This window comes from Beta vulgaris, chromosome 9 (assembly GCF_026745355.1).
Source record: "Beta vulgaris subsp. vulgaris cultivar EL10 chromosome 9, EL10.2, whole genome shotgun sequence".
Lineage (NCBI taxonomy): Eukaryota > Viridiplantae > Streptophyta > Magnoliopsida > Caryophyllales > Amaranthaceae > Beta > Beta vulgaris.
The window spans coordinates 22,231,322-22,249,400 of NC_079210.1; the positions used below are offsets into that span (position 1 = coordinate 22,231,322).

Below are 18,079 nucleotides of genomic sequence, written 5' to 3' on the forward strand. Positions count from 1 at the left end.
AATTTGCTTTTTACTATAAAAGATATCTTTAAAAATATTAATTTCACTTAATTAATTATTATTACAAATTAATTGGGCTTTAAAATAAGACTTTAACACTTTTCGAAATAGTTTTTTTTAATGGCTTTTCAGAGTGATCTGTCCTTGGGTCGGACAAATTAAGACCATAGTATGTTTCATCATTAGATTCTTAAATGGGGAGACGATTATGTATCTACAGATAGAAGAGATGGAGGAATTTTTTTCTAAAAACATATATAATTAGTTTAATGAGTTACCAGTCACCTCTGATCATTTTGGTAATGTGGATGTATAGTTTGGATTCTACTAAATAACTCATAGTTGAAATTAATATGGAAGTGGTCATAGTTGGGATTATTGCTGTGAATATTTCTTACAAAAATAACATTATCTTCCATGTAACTATGTTATAGGTGATGGCAAGGATAGGAGTTAGCTCAAGTGGGTAGAACGCTCCCCCTTGGCCCTTGAGGTCAGGGGTTCGATCCTTACTCCCAGCATTATGTTGAGGTATTTTCTTAGCATGCTATGCATGCCTCACCAGCCAATATGTTGGTGTTTTTTACAGGCTAGTAGCCTTGTAGGGGTTAGTCCTTGGGCTGACTTAATTTCCTAATAAAAAAAATGTTATAGGTGATGGTAATAGAACGAATCTCAATCGGATCCTTGCTGACCCAAAATCAAATTCGTTTAGAGGTTGCATCCAGATCTGTCCCGAACCCCATAGGTCTAGAGATAAGGATCTGCCCATAATGTCAAATGTGTGGGCATGGAGAGGAGACTATTGAGCACCTTCTTTATGAGGTGTGACGAGATAAGAGAGCTTGGTATTACTCCACCTCTAAGAATTGACATGGAAAACTTGAAGCAAGGAAGATTTAGGAAATGGATTGATTATCTTGCGATTGGTAGAAAGGAGAAAGAATGGTGGGAATTATTCTGGATGATGTGTTGGAATATATGGTTGGATAGGAATGCTTGGGTGTTTAAGAGGAAGCATAAGAAGTTCATGAAGGTGGTGGAAAAAGCTAATAGTAAGGAAATGGAGTATAAGTCAGCGAATGATGTGAAGGAGGAGGGTGGAAAGCTGAATATGGAGCAAGGAAAGTGGAAGACACCTTGTGAGGGTATGTATAAAGTACTGAATATTAATACAACCATTTTACAAGGAAATCAGGTGGGTGTGGAAGGGGTGTTGCGAGATCATGAAGGGGTGGTGGTGATGGCTATGTGCTGTAGAGAACCTGATGGCTCCAACGCAGCAATTGCTGAAGCTTTGAGTGCTCGGAAAGGGGTCCAAATTATGATGGAATATGGGTTTACTAAGCTGCTGGTGGAGGTGGACTGTAAGCACTTGTTCAATCACCCTCAAAAAAGGGAGACATGATACTTCTCCCTTTAGGCAGATTGTTCGTGACATACAGGTGATGTCCTTGCAATGCCAACAAGTTGAGTATAGCCATTTGAAGAGGCAAGGAAATGAAGTAGCTCATAACTTATCCCAACAAAGTAAATCTTTTGATAGTTTAAGAGTGTGGCTTGAAGAAGTTCTACCTCTTGGAAATTTTAGGCGGAAGTAGTTAGTGAGGTTTATGTATGAGTAATAATATTGATCAAGAGATGATATTACTTATGTATGTATGAATTGAGGAAAGTAGTTTTTGTGAAATGGTTGACTTTTATTAATAGCTTGGTAAGGCTTTTTGTATTACATTGCTCAAGGAGCATACATCATGCATATATAGTTTGTTAATGTCGGTGAATATGTTAACCGACTTTGTGGCTTCAAGCACTAGAATTTTCTAGGTAGTTTAGTAAAGTTAGTAGCCTAGATTTTTCTAGGATAATTTTTTACTAGATCTTTCTTAAGCTAATTCTAGATGCATAGATACTTAAATGGCTTAGATTTTTCTAGAAAAATTTCACTACATAATTTCAAGAATTTTCTAGATTAATATCTAATACTCCCCCTTAATCTGAAAATTCTTGAACACCAAGTTATCTTCTAAGTTGTATGAACTTTTCTATTGGAATTTCCTTTGTGAATATATCTGCAAGTTGCTCTCCTATTTTGCAGAATTGTAGCTCGATCTCCTTCTTCTCGACCAACTCGCGAATAAAGTGGTGTCGTATCTCGATGTGCTTTGATCTGTTGTGGAAGACCGGATTCTTTGTCATTGCTATAGCGGACATGTTGTCACAGAATATGGTTGTTGAATCTTCTTGTGTTTGTTAAAGATCGACCAATATCCTTCTAAGCCATACTGCTTCACATGCTACACTTGTTGCTGCAATATACTCTGCTTCGGCGGATGATAGCGCTATTGTCAATTGTTTCTTTGATGACCATGAGATCACCTTCGATCCTAGTTGAAATACATACCTGCTTGTGCTCTTCTTATCATCCACACTTCCGGCCCAATCGCTTTCTGTGTATCTTGTAAGCTTGTAGTCTTCTTGTTTTTCATATAGGATTCCATAGCTCTTTGTTCCCTTTATGTACCTGAGAATTCTTTTTGCTGCTGCTAAGTGAGATTTACTTGGCTCACTCATGAATCTGGATACTACGCTAACAACATGTACTATGTCGGGCCTACTATGTGTGAGATAGTTGATGGAGCCGAACAAACTTCGATATATTGATGCATCGACCTTATCTTGGCCATCATTTTTTGATAGTTTCTCGCTTAGGGCCATTGGTGTAGCTAATGGCTTGCATTCACTCATGTTAAACTTCTTGAGTAGGTCTTCTGCATACTTCTTTTGTGATAGAAATATCCTTCATGGGCTTTGCTTGACTTGTATGCCTAGGAAGTATTTCATTGCTCCAAGGTCGGTCATTTCATACTCCATCATTGTCTTCTTGAAGTTTTCGATAATCTTTGAATTTGTGCCCGCATAGATTAGATCATCTACATAGAGGCATAAGAGAAAATCTTTCCCTTGAGTCTTGATATAGAGTGATGGCTCACTTGGGCTTTTTATAAACCCATTTTGAAGCAGGTAGCCATCTATTTTGCTATTCCAGGCCCTGGGGGATTGCTTAAGCCCATAAAGGGCTTTACGAAGGCGGTATACTTTGACTTCTTTGCCTTCGATGAGATATATATCCTTGCGGTTGCTCAACATATACTTCTTCTTCGAGCTCCCCATTTAAAAATGCTGACTTAACATCTAATTGAAAGACTGGTAATTTAAGTTGAGCAGCAAGAGCAAGGACTGACCTGATAGTCTCCATGCGGACAACATGAGCATATGTCTCGTTAAAGTCAATTCCTGGTTGTTGGGAGTAACCTTCTGTGACGAGACGAGCCTTGTATTTCTGGATAGAGCCATCTTCGTTATACTTGACCTTGTGGACCCATTTGAGACCGATGACTTCTTTGTCTTCAGGTTTCTCGACAAGCTCCCATGTGTTATTTTGCTCGATCATCTTGATTTATTCATTCATGGCCTCGATCCATTTCTCTTCTCGTGATGCTTCTTCAAAGCTTTGTGGTTCGCTAGTGAAAAGAGCCATGATAGCTTGATTGCACTGGAAATCCTCCAAGTAGCTTGGTGGTCGTCGATCTCTTTGTGAACGTCGCACTACTGGAGCTGAGCTTTGAGAGCTTGATCCTGATGTTGGACTCACCGATGTCGAGGATGTTGTTGGAGATCTCGGTGATGATGGGTTGGATAATGGTTGCGTTGTTGGATCAGTCGGACCTTCATCTTCACTTAAACTTGGTTGAAGAAAATCTCCTTCATGTGGTTGAGATTCCTTCTCCGTCCACGTCCATTGTGCTACTTCGTCGAAGATGACATCTCTTGAGATGATTAATTTCTTGGATTCAGGCTGATAGAGACGATACCCCTTAGATTCGTCACTATATCCGATGAAGATACATTTTTCTCCTTTTCCATTGAGTTTTTCCCGATTTTCTTTCGGGATGTGGGCATATGTGATGCACCCGAATACTTTTAGGTGCTCCACTCTTGGCTTTCTTTTATGCCAAGCTTCATAGGGTGTCATACCCATGACGTCCTTCGTGGGAGATCGATTGAGAACGTAGATAGCCGTATGTACGGCTTCGGCCTAAAAACATTTGGGCAAGTTTTTATCTCGCATGATACTTTGGGCCATCTCAGCAATGGTCCGATTTTTTCTCTCCGCAACACCATTTTTCTGAGGTGTGCGTTTGACAATTAATTCTCTTTTGATTCCATGCTCCTTACAGAAGTTGTTGAATTCTTTACTTGTAAATTCTCCCCCACGATCTGTTCTTAGAATTTTTATAGAATGCCTACTTTGTTTTTCTGTGAGGGCTTTAAATTGCATGAAGTGGGAAAATGCTTATGATTTTTGCTCCAAGATATAAACCCACATCATGCGAGTGAAATCAACGACAAATAATAGAAAATATCTTTTTCCGCCAAGAGACGGATTTCTAGTAGGGCCCCATATATCTGCATGAACAAGCTCTAATGGAGCTATGGCCCTCCAGGATGAAGTAGGGAATGGCAATCTATGTATTTTGCCATATATACAGCCCTCACATATTTTTCTTTCATTAGTTATAGGTGGAAGCCCAATCACCATCTCCTTTTGTTTTAATAGTTTTGAACTATTAAAATTTAGATGCCCGAATCTCAAATGCCCCAATGTGGACTCATCCACTACAGAACTCAGGGCAACATTATGCTCCAATTGCATTCTTAATGGGAATATTTTATTAGGAGCCATTTGAGTAGTAATAATTAATTGCTCTTTTCTCTTATCAAATATGAGGCATTTATTAGCATTAAAGTTCACCATATAGCCTCTTTGAATTAGTTGGCCTACACTTAATAAATTTTGTGCAAGCCCGAGGACATAGAAAACTTCGTGAATAAATTTAGAGGAGTCGTTTCTCGCTCTAACGACAATTGTCCCCTTTCCAGCAACTTCTTGGTTGCTTCCATCACCAAGAGTAATTTGTGTTTTTATGTTTTCATCTAGACTGAAAAATGATTTTTTATTGCCAGTCATGTGGTTAGAACAACCACTATCAGTATACCATATATCATTTGACTCTTGGTGAGCATTTAAACATGTATAAAATAATTGATCTTTGGGCTCCTTCTTTTCCGTAAAATTGGCTTATTCCTTTTGCCGGAACCAACAATCCTTTTCAAAATGGGTGTGCTTTTTGCATCTTTTACACTTATACCGGCAATCTTGTGTGTTGTGGCCATTTTTCTTACATAAATAGTGTGAGCCATTTTGATTATTTTCCCGGCTCCCATTATTTTTATAATTTCCTTTCCCCTGCCACGGTTATATGAAGTACCTCCTTTACTGTAGCCATTTTTAATTTTAATTTCTCCATTATTAGAAAAAAATTAATTTGGCTTGAAAAGCTTGTTCTAGTGGTTGTTCCGAGAATCTACGCATTCTATCTTCGTGTGCTAGAAGAGATCCCATTAATTCATTTAGACTTAGTTTAGTCAAGTCTTTGTTGGACTCGTCTATAGCAGCCATTATATGATCATAATTTTTGGGGAGACTCCTTAATATTTTTCGAACAACTTGGACATCTTCAATTTATCTCCATTAGTTCGGATTTGATTTATAACATTTGAAACCCGACTAAAAAATGCTTGAATAGTTTCATTATCTGACATTAATGAATTATCGAAGTCTCTCCATAGAGATTGAAGTTTAAAGAGAATTACCTTTTCGGATCCTCTATATTTTGTTTTCAAAATACTCCAAGCCTCCATGGCCGTTGTGGCAGCCATAATTGTGGGAAGTATTGTTTTATCTACTCCCCGGTAAATAATGGATATGACATAGTGATCCCTTCTTTTATTTTGTATATATATACAAATTTCTTTTGTTTTCATCCAAGAAGCCTCTTCATTGGCATCTTTGGGTTTTTTTATATCCTTCTTGGACAATATCCCAGAGGTATTAGGTGATAAATATTGACCTCATTTGGATACTCCAATGTTCATATTTCTCCCCTTTAAATGTAGGTACCCAATTGATTTGGGGATTGAAAGAGTTGGTATTTGGGATAGTCGTTTTTATTTTGTAGTGTTAAATTTTGGTTAAAGGGAGTAAAAGATGTGGTGTGTAAAATTGAGGGGTGAATGAGTTTAATTGTTGAAGGCTTGGATTATTTGTCTCTGATACCAATTGTTGGAAATTTTAGGCGGAAGTAGTTAGTGAGCTTGATGTATGAGTAATAATATTGATCAAGAGATGATATTGCTTATGGATGTATGAATTGAGGGAGAGTAGTTTTTGTGAAATGGTTGAGTTTTATTAATAGCTTGGTAAGGCTTTTTGTGTTACATTGCTCAAGGAGAATACTCATGCATATATATAGTTTATTAATGTCAGTGAATATGTTAACCGACTTTGTGGCTTCAAGCACTAGAAATTTCTAGATAGTTTAGTAAAGTTAGTAGCCTAGATTTTTCTAGGATATTTTTTACTAGATCTTTCTTAAGCTAATTCTAGGTTCATAGATATTTACATGGCTTAGATTTTTCTAGAAAAATTTCACTACATAATTTCAAGAATTTTCTAGTTTAAAATCTAATACTACCTGAGGTGGTTAGTGTTGTAATTGCTAATTTACAACTTGATTAATAAAATCTGCTCTACTTTTTCTATCAAAAAAAAGAAGAATCAAGTTAATGACGATAATAATTTATTGTAAGAAGGCAAAAACTAAAATAATCAAATTCTAAAGTCAAGCAAAAAACTTTAAGCTTCTATGGAGCTCTTGCTTTGCTAAAGCATTGGCAATCATATTGGAGTTTCGTCCTTGTGGATGATAGTTAGATTGAGATGAAATTTGGTAGCATTTCAGATGAAGTTTGGTGGAAAACTTAGATTCATGGACTCCTATGATTGTCATTACACCATTTGATGGTGTATGCATAATCGGATTCAATAATGATAGGGATGGTCACGAATATGATCATAATTGATGGAGATTTTAGTGCCTTGTATTGCAAAAAAATTGGAAGTATTACTCTCAATTGGTGGGATGAGACTAGAGAATAAGGCACACGCTCAATTGCAAAGAGATTGCTTACTAGATTAATGGAAGCGTCAATGTTCCATTTCAAGCAATTATAAGAGGGGCATTCCATCATAAATCAAGAGTGGCGAAGGGCGATTTAGCAAGAGAGGCTCCTTTACTCGACCATCTCATACAAGATTGGTTATGTAATGGCACGAGGTTAGTCGTCAATCATATAGGCAATCGTGTTATTGAGACTACTGTTATTTCTGGAAGCAAAGTCGGAGAGAAAGTATTTATCCCAAGAATGACACCGACGCTCTATCTGAATCCCCCAAATTTCCTATCAAATTTCAGAGACGACAGTTTCCTTTAATGGTTTATTTTACTGTGACTATAAATAAAAGGCAAGGACAATCTCTGTATCATGTAAGTCTCTGTTTTCGGAGACCTGCTTTTTTCAGCTATGGACAATTTTATGTTGTTGTTTTTAGAGTTACGAGCAGAAAAGGTCTCGGGATCATTCCGTTTGATAAAGAACACGGTGATCATACAAGTATGACAACTGTAGTTTACAAGGAAGTGTTTGCAAACATATAGATTGATTTAAAAGCTTATATTTGTAATTTGTGTTCTTTACTACTATTACATTTTGATTTTATGATTTTGCAATTTGTGGCATTGTTATTATCTGACTTCATTTAAACATGTTATAAATTAAGAAATATACCCATGCATTATACACGGGTCCTAAAACTAGTTCTATATAAAAGAGACACATATAAAAGAGAAGAAGAGACACATACAAAACAGAAGTTTCATCTAGTTTAACAAAACTCATCCACCAAAGTGGTACCATCCTTTATAAAATTCTTAACCATGTAAAAGAATATAATTTCCTAACTAATAAAAATAGATAGCAAATACTGTTGAACGTCCAACATCTTGATCTAATTAAGGTTATTCTCAATGCTAGAGAGTAAACAAGAATCACTCCGACAGCAAAACTGCAAATATGAACAACGAATTGACCAAAACCTCTGGCAGAGGCTTATCAAGTGAAATAAATAATACTAGAAGAAAAAGGTTGGTCATCATGCAGAAGGTACTAGCTCTGCATCTTGTGTTAGTTGATTCTCTGGTTTGGACTCTCCATCCGTGTTATTAGCAGCTTTCTCGACATTATCAGTAGATGAATTGGACATGTTTTCGGCAGCTTTCTCACCAGAGGTTGGTACAATGTCTTTCTTCTCGGCCTTTTCATCATCTTTTGAATCTTGCTTTGCTACCTTCCCATCCTTATCTTTTTCTTCTTTCCCATCCTTTCCATCTTTGGAAGGAGTAGGAGGGGGAGGCATCATATGGGGTGGAGGATTCTGCTTCAACTTCAGAACGATTTGACGCATTCGAGAAAGATCAGTGGGCTTTCCTGGTTTTGGTCCTTGGATAACCACCACCGTGGGTTTCTTATCTCCATCTTTCTTTCCTCTCTTCTCAAGATTCGGAACTTCCCGTGGAATGATTTCAGCAATTGCTTTCCAGTAATGTTTGTGAGCTTCTTTGTGGAACTTCTCTTGATTCGCCAAGTATAGCTGCAACCCAAAAGAAATCAAACTAACTTACCAACATGCTACTAGTGGGGGATTTATCTTGTAAATAGCTCGTTTGGTGGAATCCAATTGAATGTACGTTAGAGAATGAATACCTTTTCCCTCTCCCTGTTCTGCGTCCTCGTAGCCTCACAATTGAGCTTTCTTTTCTCATAAAACGAAAGTTTATACTCATCAGCTTCCTGAATTATCTGATTTCTCATTTGCTTCTCATGCTTCTCCTTCTCTTCGAGGTGAATGGCATTTTGGCTATAACAAAACAGGATAAAACGCTTCAGATGATTGCATACTTCTGTGTACAAATCTCAAATATATATCGATGTCTTCAATCAATATCTGCACATAGTTGCTTGATTCACAATAGGATGGTAAAGGGAAACGATCATGGAACCCATTAATTGCAGCAAACCATAATTGATGCAACATATGTGAACTTGTGCTGGGAGAAGAGTGACTCAAGTTCAAGTCTACATGGATGTGCAAACTACCGTAGTACTATAACTCTACAAGATAATAATAAAAATAAAATTCCATACCATAATTATTAATAACCATGAATGTTTTTTTCCCGAACTAGTCCATACTAATCCAACAAGAGATTTAGTTTTAGAGAAAGTTATGTAGTAGTCCACACATAGATGCACCCCTACATGATTCAATCATGCAATGAAACGATAAAACCTTGTAAAATGAAACAGACATGCATGATAGAATTTCAGAAGAACCGTCATAATACAGAGATGCAATTTTTTCTTGCACCTGTAAAATCAATTCACGACATTAAAATGGACACACACTATAATCACACACAACGAAATGATTGCGAAAAATGCACTTCCAATAATAATTACACCTTGTGGTTGAAGAAATGTTAACACTATTTCCTTTCCAATCTCACCCTATCTAGTTCACCACTTCCAAATTTGGCAAGAGCCTACTATAATACTATATTATAATGAGTCCATTTTTGGAGAGACGGTCTCACGTTAGTGTTAACATGAGACTGTTGATGTCATGCTAACATCACGCACGTGCATCAAACCAACAGTAAAATTAGTTAAACGCTTGCATCTACTAGTTATGCTAGCCTTAAATTGCTTCTGGATGAATTAGTTAAGCGTTGGAGTATATTAGTTAAGCGTTGGAGTATATTATTTAAGTGTTGGAGTACATTAGTTATATCATATATTTCACATTATAATGCATTTTATTGACCCTAACTTCAGTATCACACATAAACACATTCTCTTTTTCTTCTCTAATCCATCGAGATGCCCTAAAACCTGTATTGTTTTCCTCCATTCTCTGCATAGAACTTGCATTGGATGTTTAATTTGGATGTAAGAAAAATATTTGAGCACGAGTTTGCAATGACAATGTCCACAAACACTTACTTTTTTTTTCACCTGATAAGATGTTTATCATGTTTGAAGTGAAAGAAGAGTTTGACACATTTTCATCACAAAGGGTAATATATGCTGCTCATTGTTAGATGATAACTTGCACTTGCAAAAACATTAAAGAAACAAATCAGATCACTTTTGGTACCGAAAACTTAACTTTTGCATTTGAAAGTTTAACTTTTTATTTGAAAAACATAACTAATACCTAAATATTATTAGTTATTAATTTATTCTTAATAGTTAAATAATATGAAGTAATAGTTATGCTGCTAGGATTGTTGTATTTTCATGCATTGAGAATCATGCACATGCGTTCAATCACAAAAATACTACATAAGTATATGTGCAAAAGGTGGATTGGATATGTAAAGACGAAAGTGTGAAAAAGAGAAATGAATAGATAAACCAGTGTAACCTCATGGCAATATGAAACCGCGAGAAAATTAGTTCTACATTCTATATAATTCTCAAAAGTCAAGATAATGAAGATGCAAGAAAAGCACTCCAAGAAGTCTACGAAAATATTACTGCAATTATAAACAAAGTCTTAACTACAAAACCAATCGTAGAAGAACGATGCTCATCAAGTACAACTACATTGGTTATTTTACACCCATATGGTTCAAAAACAAAGAGAGGAAGTGTAAGAAAGAAAAATAATATTTGAGAAGACTAAAAAAATAAATTCCAAGAACCAAACATAAATTGATACAATAATTACTTCAAATGCTAGGTTATTTTAAGTTATTTTATCAGTTTGTCTTTTGTATTTGACATTTTATATTTGTAAAAATGTTTCTTCGTTTATATTAGAAACCAAAAAAATTCTCAATTAATCTTAACAAATTATAGAACAACACTAACTAATGTATTGAATATGTTAACTAAAAAAAAAATGAAAGTCTATACTAAGATTACCAGCTCTAAACTATTGTGCTAAAATACTTCACTAATTCGCCAAAAATATTAACTAATTCGCCAAAATATTATCGTGAGAATTTGTGAGACGCGGTTCGATTTCTAAAAATATATATTTCTTGGGATGGGCTAGTCTCACGTTTAGACTAACGTGAGACCGTCTTTTTTAAGACTTTGTGTATTATAATATCTCTCTTCCCCACTACTAAAAAGTAATATGTTCATCACGCTCTGTCGATAAACCACATTCCATCTAGTCTTTCAGAAAAATATTACGAAAAAAACTTCCGTAAATCCATAACATATTTTTTTAAAACGATTTGTGACCAAAAACAACTCATCTCCTAAATTTAATTGTCATCATAGGTGGATAAACTATCATATGCATCAGGGTGTTCATTATGCATTTGTCATCATACGAAGTACAAACTAACAAACAAAGGGTATTGACAATTTAGAAAATTATAACAAAGAAACAATAATGTCCATATAAGTAGTGAACATGGGGGCAGCCAAGTTTTATAGCCTATACAATCTGACTAACGACCTAAACAAATTTCTGATGTTATTCATGTCGATCTTTCCAGTCTATAGGAATTGTTGGTTTTGAAAAAAAGCGAGTGAGCTAGATGAACAAAACCATCCACACGACTGTAAAACTATTACACAATATTGGATGCAACAGCAGGTGGAGTTTCTTAGCAAATCTAAAAACATAATCATGAAGAGAAAGAAAGAGAGATACGGACCGACGCCATTCGCGAAAAGCAGCACCTTCCTCAGGTTCCATTTGAGAGGGAGGAGGAAGAACAGGCGTACTCCCATTATCATCTGCTGAAGCAAAAACCGCTTCATCTAACTCATTACGCTGGTTTTCATCTTCATTGTCATGCTCTTCATTCAACTCCGCTTCGAAAGGCGATGCAACGTTGTTCGACGCGCTGTATTCCTGATATTCGGCGGACAGATCGTCTCCGCTAACAGGGTAACTGTTAGGATCATAACCACCATAATCGTCGAACGGAGTGGTGGTGTCGTCAGGTTGAGCGACGTCGTCTACGCCCTCGGTGCTCATCCCATCAAACATTGACATTATATTGTCTTCTCTCCACTTAAAAACACACACTCTCTTTCTGTTTGATCTCAGAAGGTTCTGTTGAATGCCATTTTTTTTATTGCTAGATTATGTTTTCTCTCTCCTAACTAGCCTTTGTTGCCATGGGATTGAGAAGAGGAAGAGGTGTGTTCAGAGCCAAAAATGGTGGCAACGACATTTGGATGCTTGACCTTTTCTGCCTCTTTTTTCTGCTACATTTATTCCCTATAGTTTGCCACTTGTTTCCACCTCTTTAAGATGGTGATGACAATTGACGGTCATTAATTATTTTATTACTTATATTATTACTTCTTCATTCTCCTCCTTACATATTCAACTCATCTTAATTTCATATTTTTTTGGCAATTAAAATTTCATATATTATCAAAAGCAATGTAATTACAAATGTTAATCACGCGAGTATAAACAAGGCAACCCAAACCAAAATAAAGCAACATCCACCCTAGTGAGTCACTAACCTTTGCATATCCACCTCATTACATCTAGTAGCTATTTTAAACAAAAATCTCTTACAACATAAATAGAATTCTGGTTTACATTACTAAAAATTTTGTTATTTCTTTGTTTTCAAATAGCATAGACTAATTTTGAGAAAAGCATCACATACAATTTACCTTGGAAAATTCTAGCCATTCGAATAGCATAAACACTTCATCTTCAAAATGTCCAGTACTCATCTATACTATTATCTAAAGTAAAATCCTAAATCCTATGTGTCAAGCTCACAATCACCGAGCAATTCTAGAGCTTCTCACAATAAAACTCTCAATGAGAGTGTCCACGTGGCAATACAGAATATTTTGGCCGAAAAATATATGAAAAATGCAAAAAAATCGTGATTTGTGTTTGATTGATTTTTTAAATTAGGCAATTAATATCATGATATCATATGAGATTTCCGGAAATCAGAGATATTCCATTTATATATTAATGTGATTGACGTTATTTATGGGTACAATTACGTAATTCAGAATTCAAATTAATATTGGTGTTGGCCGAAATTTTTAATTGCCATATTGGGTTTTTACAAATATTTTCCTAACCAACTAAATGCGGGAAGTAATTTAAATTATCAATCAATCTTAATTATTGCCTCGCTTAATGGTAATTGTCAATCAATCAGTTAATTTAAATTGATACTATCCGAAATTATATTACCAATCAATCAATCAATCAATAGTTATTCTGATTGTCAATCAACCATAATTTTGGATACTAATTACCTAAATAACGTAAATTTTCAAAAAAAAAAAAAAAGGGAACATTTTTTAGTATAAATAGTGTCGTTTTCTCTTCAAACATCCCAACTCATTTTCGGATTTTCATTTTCACTATTAATTGCACGGGTCCTAAAACTATTAATTGCACTACAACATCAAAATTCATAAACCCTAAACACGTTTTCATACATCATTTGAGAAAAAAAAATATGTCAAGCATCATTCACGGTTTGCAACAACATCCAATTTTCTGTAGAAGGTGAATTCGTCGCAACATCAAATGGGAATATCAATTCGTTATTCATGGCTTGCGTGAATGAAATAGTGTATCATATCTCGTGGTTGCTTAACATTTTTGCATGGGATTGCATAAGAGTTTTTTGTGACAATGTTTACCATTATTTGTCATCTTATTTTTGTCGTGATTGTAACACAATTTGTCATTAGTTTCATTAGTTTCCTCTGTCTTCTTTATATATATATAATCATAGTTAATTTGTATTAAATAGCGTAAGGAATTTACAGTTTTTTATTATTATTACATGCCCATAATTGTTATAAAAAAGAAGAGGTGATCTCAAATTTTGATTGATTTCTTTTCTAATTTTTTCCTTTACTTTTTAAGTTGATCTACCAATTAAAGCCACAAAAAATTAACATATACACGGAATATTTAAATACATATGCACGGGATGTTTAAATACAAGTTATATTCATATAGTAGTATACAAAAGGTAAAGATAAAGATCCATGTTGTTTCTGCAATCATTGAAGTTAGGGCACATATTCCATCAAATTCAGGATAGTGGGCTATTATCCGCTATTGTAGCATGTTTGATTGATGACACTAATTACCTTTGGTAGATGAACTTCTTTATTGGTTGATATCATGCATGCACAATGCAGAACCACACTAATTGGAGTATGTGCTCAATTCAACAAAGCTTCTCTTTTTTACTTTGGGTGGGGGGATCGAGCACCATTTTCTTAATTATTATGTGCATGTTATTAATTAAACATGCATGTCTTGAACCATTACTAACCCTCATTATACTTTTAGACAAATATGTAACACTAACCACTGACCAGTGATGTTTTGCAAAATGTTTTCGGAAATATTCCATTATATTGCAAGTTAATTAAAGAGTTTAATTAGTTATGATATTATGTGGATGTAAAGTAAATCTTTCTAACTTCAGATTACATAGGTTATAAGATCCAGATAGATTGACTTTTTACCAGCCAATACTCATTCAATTTGGTCATTTAGTTACTATTAGAAACAAAATTCATTGTAGTTAAATAATTAATGTCAATAATTTAATAGGGAGCATCTATTAATCTAATGCCTATTTAATCAAAGACACATTATACGAAAATATAGTAGGTTTGCTTCAAATAAAGAAGGTACTAGGTAAGAAATTAGTGAAAGAACTTGATCAAGTGAGTAAGTTAACAATGTAACACAAAAAGAAAAAAAAATCTGTGAAAACAAAAATTACTACATTAATATTCCTTCTTATAAAAATAAATTAGCTTGATTCATCATATCACGTAAGCATGTGTTCATATATGCATATTAACATTATAATATATATGTTATAACATCAGCAATTAAACAAACAAAAATGTACTTGACATTAAAATGTACGAAGGTATGTAGGGCCTGTTCTTCCCAGCTTATTTTCAGTTCAGTTCAATTCAATTCAGTTCAGTTCAGTTCAATTCAGTTCACTTCAATTCAGTTCAGATCAGTTCAGTTCAGTTCAGTTCAGACCAGTTCAGTTCAGTTCAGCTCTTGACAATACTTTTACTCTCACATATCACTATTCATTTCAGTTCAGTTCAATTCAGTTCAGTTCAGTTCAATTCAGATCAGTTTAGTTCAATTCAGTTCAGTTCAGTTCAGTTCAATTCAGTTCAGTTCAGTTCAATTCAGTTCAGTTCAGTTCAGCTGTTTTATGCAGAAGAGAATAGGCCCGTAGTATCATCTAATTAGTTTAACAACGTGAAAATTAGTTTAGTTTACAAACTAATGCAGAATCACATGATTTCGAGTACTAATTATGTTTCAAATATTCACTACATACTATTTTTGCACGGGGTTGCATCAGAATTTTTTGTAACAATGTTTAAAATTATTTGTCATCTTTATTTTTGTCGTGATTGTAATATATACAATTTGTTAGATCGGACTATGAAGTTAAAAAATCATGACAATAAGTTTCTTATACTATGTTATTTTGTCGTTTATATACCATGACAATTAATTCAATTGTATACTATAATAATACCATGATTGTAATACAAATATTTAACCTACAGGGTGGAAAGAGTTAAAATTGTGTAATACCATAATGGTGTGGATAGTAATACAATTATGGTAATACAATTTATTTACCACCCTAATCCTTGGTAATTTATTAGATAGGAACTGTATACATGGCAATGGGAGACACTATCAAACGTGATTATCGGGATGGAATCAATTATCGTATGAATGATATAATAGATTCCAGTTGGCAATGATTGTGTAATTTTTATTTGATATTTACTTACCTTTCATAATTATCAAATACTCTCTCCTTTTTTTATTGTTACTATAACACCCCAATAATTTTTTATTTTTCAAAATACCTTTTAAATATAAAACTTAGAGAATTATCAAAGTATTATCGCCCGTGTGATAACGTATAGACTTATTGAGAATTTTGCAGCGGAAAATATAGTAATGCACGGGTTCATGCTCCTAAAACACAAATATAACATTTCTCATAATTCAATTCTTAAATAATGATATATACTCATATATTTAGTAGATTTAATTGTATCGGTGTAATTTACATTATTTAGTTATGAATTGTTATATGGTACGTTGCGATTATATCTAATTCAGTAATAATTATATTTGAATATTTGGATACATTACAATGTGCATAAATAGATAAGAGTTCGAAAAAAATGACAAAAAAATTAAACGTTAATGTTATAGAATTTAAAGTGCAACCATCAAATTAACACGTAAAATCTAAAGGTAAATGGACGTTTGATGCATAAAATAGTTAAAACACTTGGCATTTATAATATAATAGCTTCAAGTGCACTTATAAATCTTAGCTAATCAAATATTATATAGCTACTTTTCCAACTTTATTGGATATCTATCGATATGTAAAACTAATTTTATATGATATAGGATCTCCCAATGATCATACCTTAATATAAAACTAATTTTATATAAAAGCTATAAGTGTTAGTTCAACAACAATTAATCGTCATGAATCTTTTTTATTTTAGATAACATGCGCAATGTTCAGTCAATAAAGTGTAGACCAACATAAGATGGGTTAATTGATACTGTATCACAAAAGAAAGGGGTTGAGCAATATTACGAAATTTGAAAGCGGTAATGGTTTCATGAACGAGTGCCAGTAGACAGTAATTGTGAAAATTGTCATTTTATATGAATCTCTGAATGAAGAAATGGGTTAAGCGAATATTTTTTCATTAGATAGGTTGAACTATACTGTTAGAGAATCTAATAAATGGTTCTACAAATTTAAATAAAAGAACAACTAACCAAAGTGATATACTATACGATATAGTACCATTCTGTCTATTATTCTATTCCTTATTAAAAACAAAAAAAGTTCAATAAATCCAGTCAAATTCATATAAGCTCACATAAAATCTAATAAAAATTAATAAGCTCGGATAAGTTTAGAAAAAATCAGTTCAACAAAAATAAGAAGAAAAAAAGTTCGACGTACTCATAAAATAAGGTATAATGAATTCGGATAATTTTGTTCACATAAATTCGGTTAAGGTCTAATAATGACTAATAAGTTCAAAAGGGTAGGATTATTTCCAAATATAGCAAAATTGTTTGATTATATTATTGAGACATTTAAGCAATCCTATTAATCATATTATATAAGTTAAAATATTCATAAATTCAAACTTAATGTGTTGAATTTCCTTAGATATAATATTTAGATTTACAAAATTATAATACAAAAGGATTGTAAAAATCATAAGTGTTAACAATAGTTAATTGTCAAGAATATCTTTTACTTTAGATAACACGCGTCAGTGTTCGGTCAATGAAGTGTACACAATATCAGACGGATTATTTGATACTATATCACAAAATAGAGGGATTGAGCGAGACTACAGAATTCGAAAGTGGTTATAGTTGCATGAAGGAGTGCCTGTAATAGTACAAATTATTGTCATTTTATTTGAAACTTTGAATGAGGAAATGGGCTAAGTGAATACTTTTTCATTAGATAGGTTAAACTATAGTGTTAGAGAATCCAATAAATGGTTCTAAAAACTTAAATAAAAGAAAATTCAAAGTTGTATACTATACGATCGACACGGTACCATTTTGTTTATTTTTTATTCTTTATAGAAAACAAAAAAAAAAGTTCAAAAATAAAGTTCAGTAAAATTCATATAAGTTCACATAAAATCTAATAAAAATTAATAACCCCCCGATAAGTCCTGACAAAGTCAGTTCAACAAAGAGAAGAAGAAATGAAGCTCGATGTACTCATAAAATAAGGTATAATAAATTCAGATTTGTTCAAATAAATTCGGTTAAGGTTTAATAATAACTAATAAATTAAAAAAGCTATGTTTATTTCCAAATTTAAGAAATCGGATTGATTGCATTTATGAAATTATTGATCATATTATATTATATAAGTTTAAACAGTCATAAATCCAAATTAGATGTGTTGAATTTCCTTAAATATAATATTCAGATTTACAAAGTTATAATACA

At 33.5% G+C, this 18,079-nt stretch overlaps 2 protein-coding genes across 2 annotated transcripts; both read right to left on the bottom strand.

Annotated features, from left to right (window-relative positions):
- Positions 1 to 2,253: 2,253 nt before the first annotated feature.
- On the bottom strand, positions 2,254 to 2,748 carry LOC125493523 (secreted RxLR effector protein 161-like). Its single transcript, XM_048636977.1, has one exon. It carries the CDS (start codon positions 2,746 to 2,748, stop codon positions 2,254 to 2,256), a length of 495 nt encoding a protein of 164 aa, XP_048492934.1.
- Positions 2,749 to 7,848: 5,100 nt separating this feature from the next.
- Positions 7,849 to 12,316, bottom strand: LOC104903048 (clathrin light chain 2). The gene is made up of 3 exons (XM_010691022.4): positions 11,703 to 12,316; positions 8,728 to 8,881; positions 7,849 to 8,614 (listed from the first exon to the last, which is right to left on the bottom strand). Exons 1-3 carry the CDS (start codon positions 12,044 to 12,046, stop codon positions 8,117 to 8,119), a joined length of 996 nt encoding a protein of 331 aa, XP_010689324.2. The 5' UTR covers positions 12,047 to 12,316; the 3' UTR covers positions 7,849 to 8,116.
- Between the last annotated feature and the right edge of the window lie 5,763 nt (positions 12,317 to 18,079).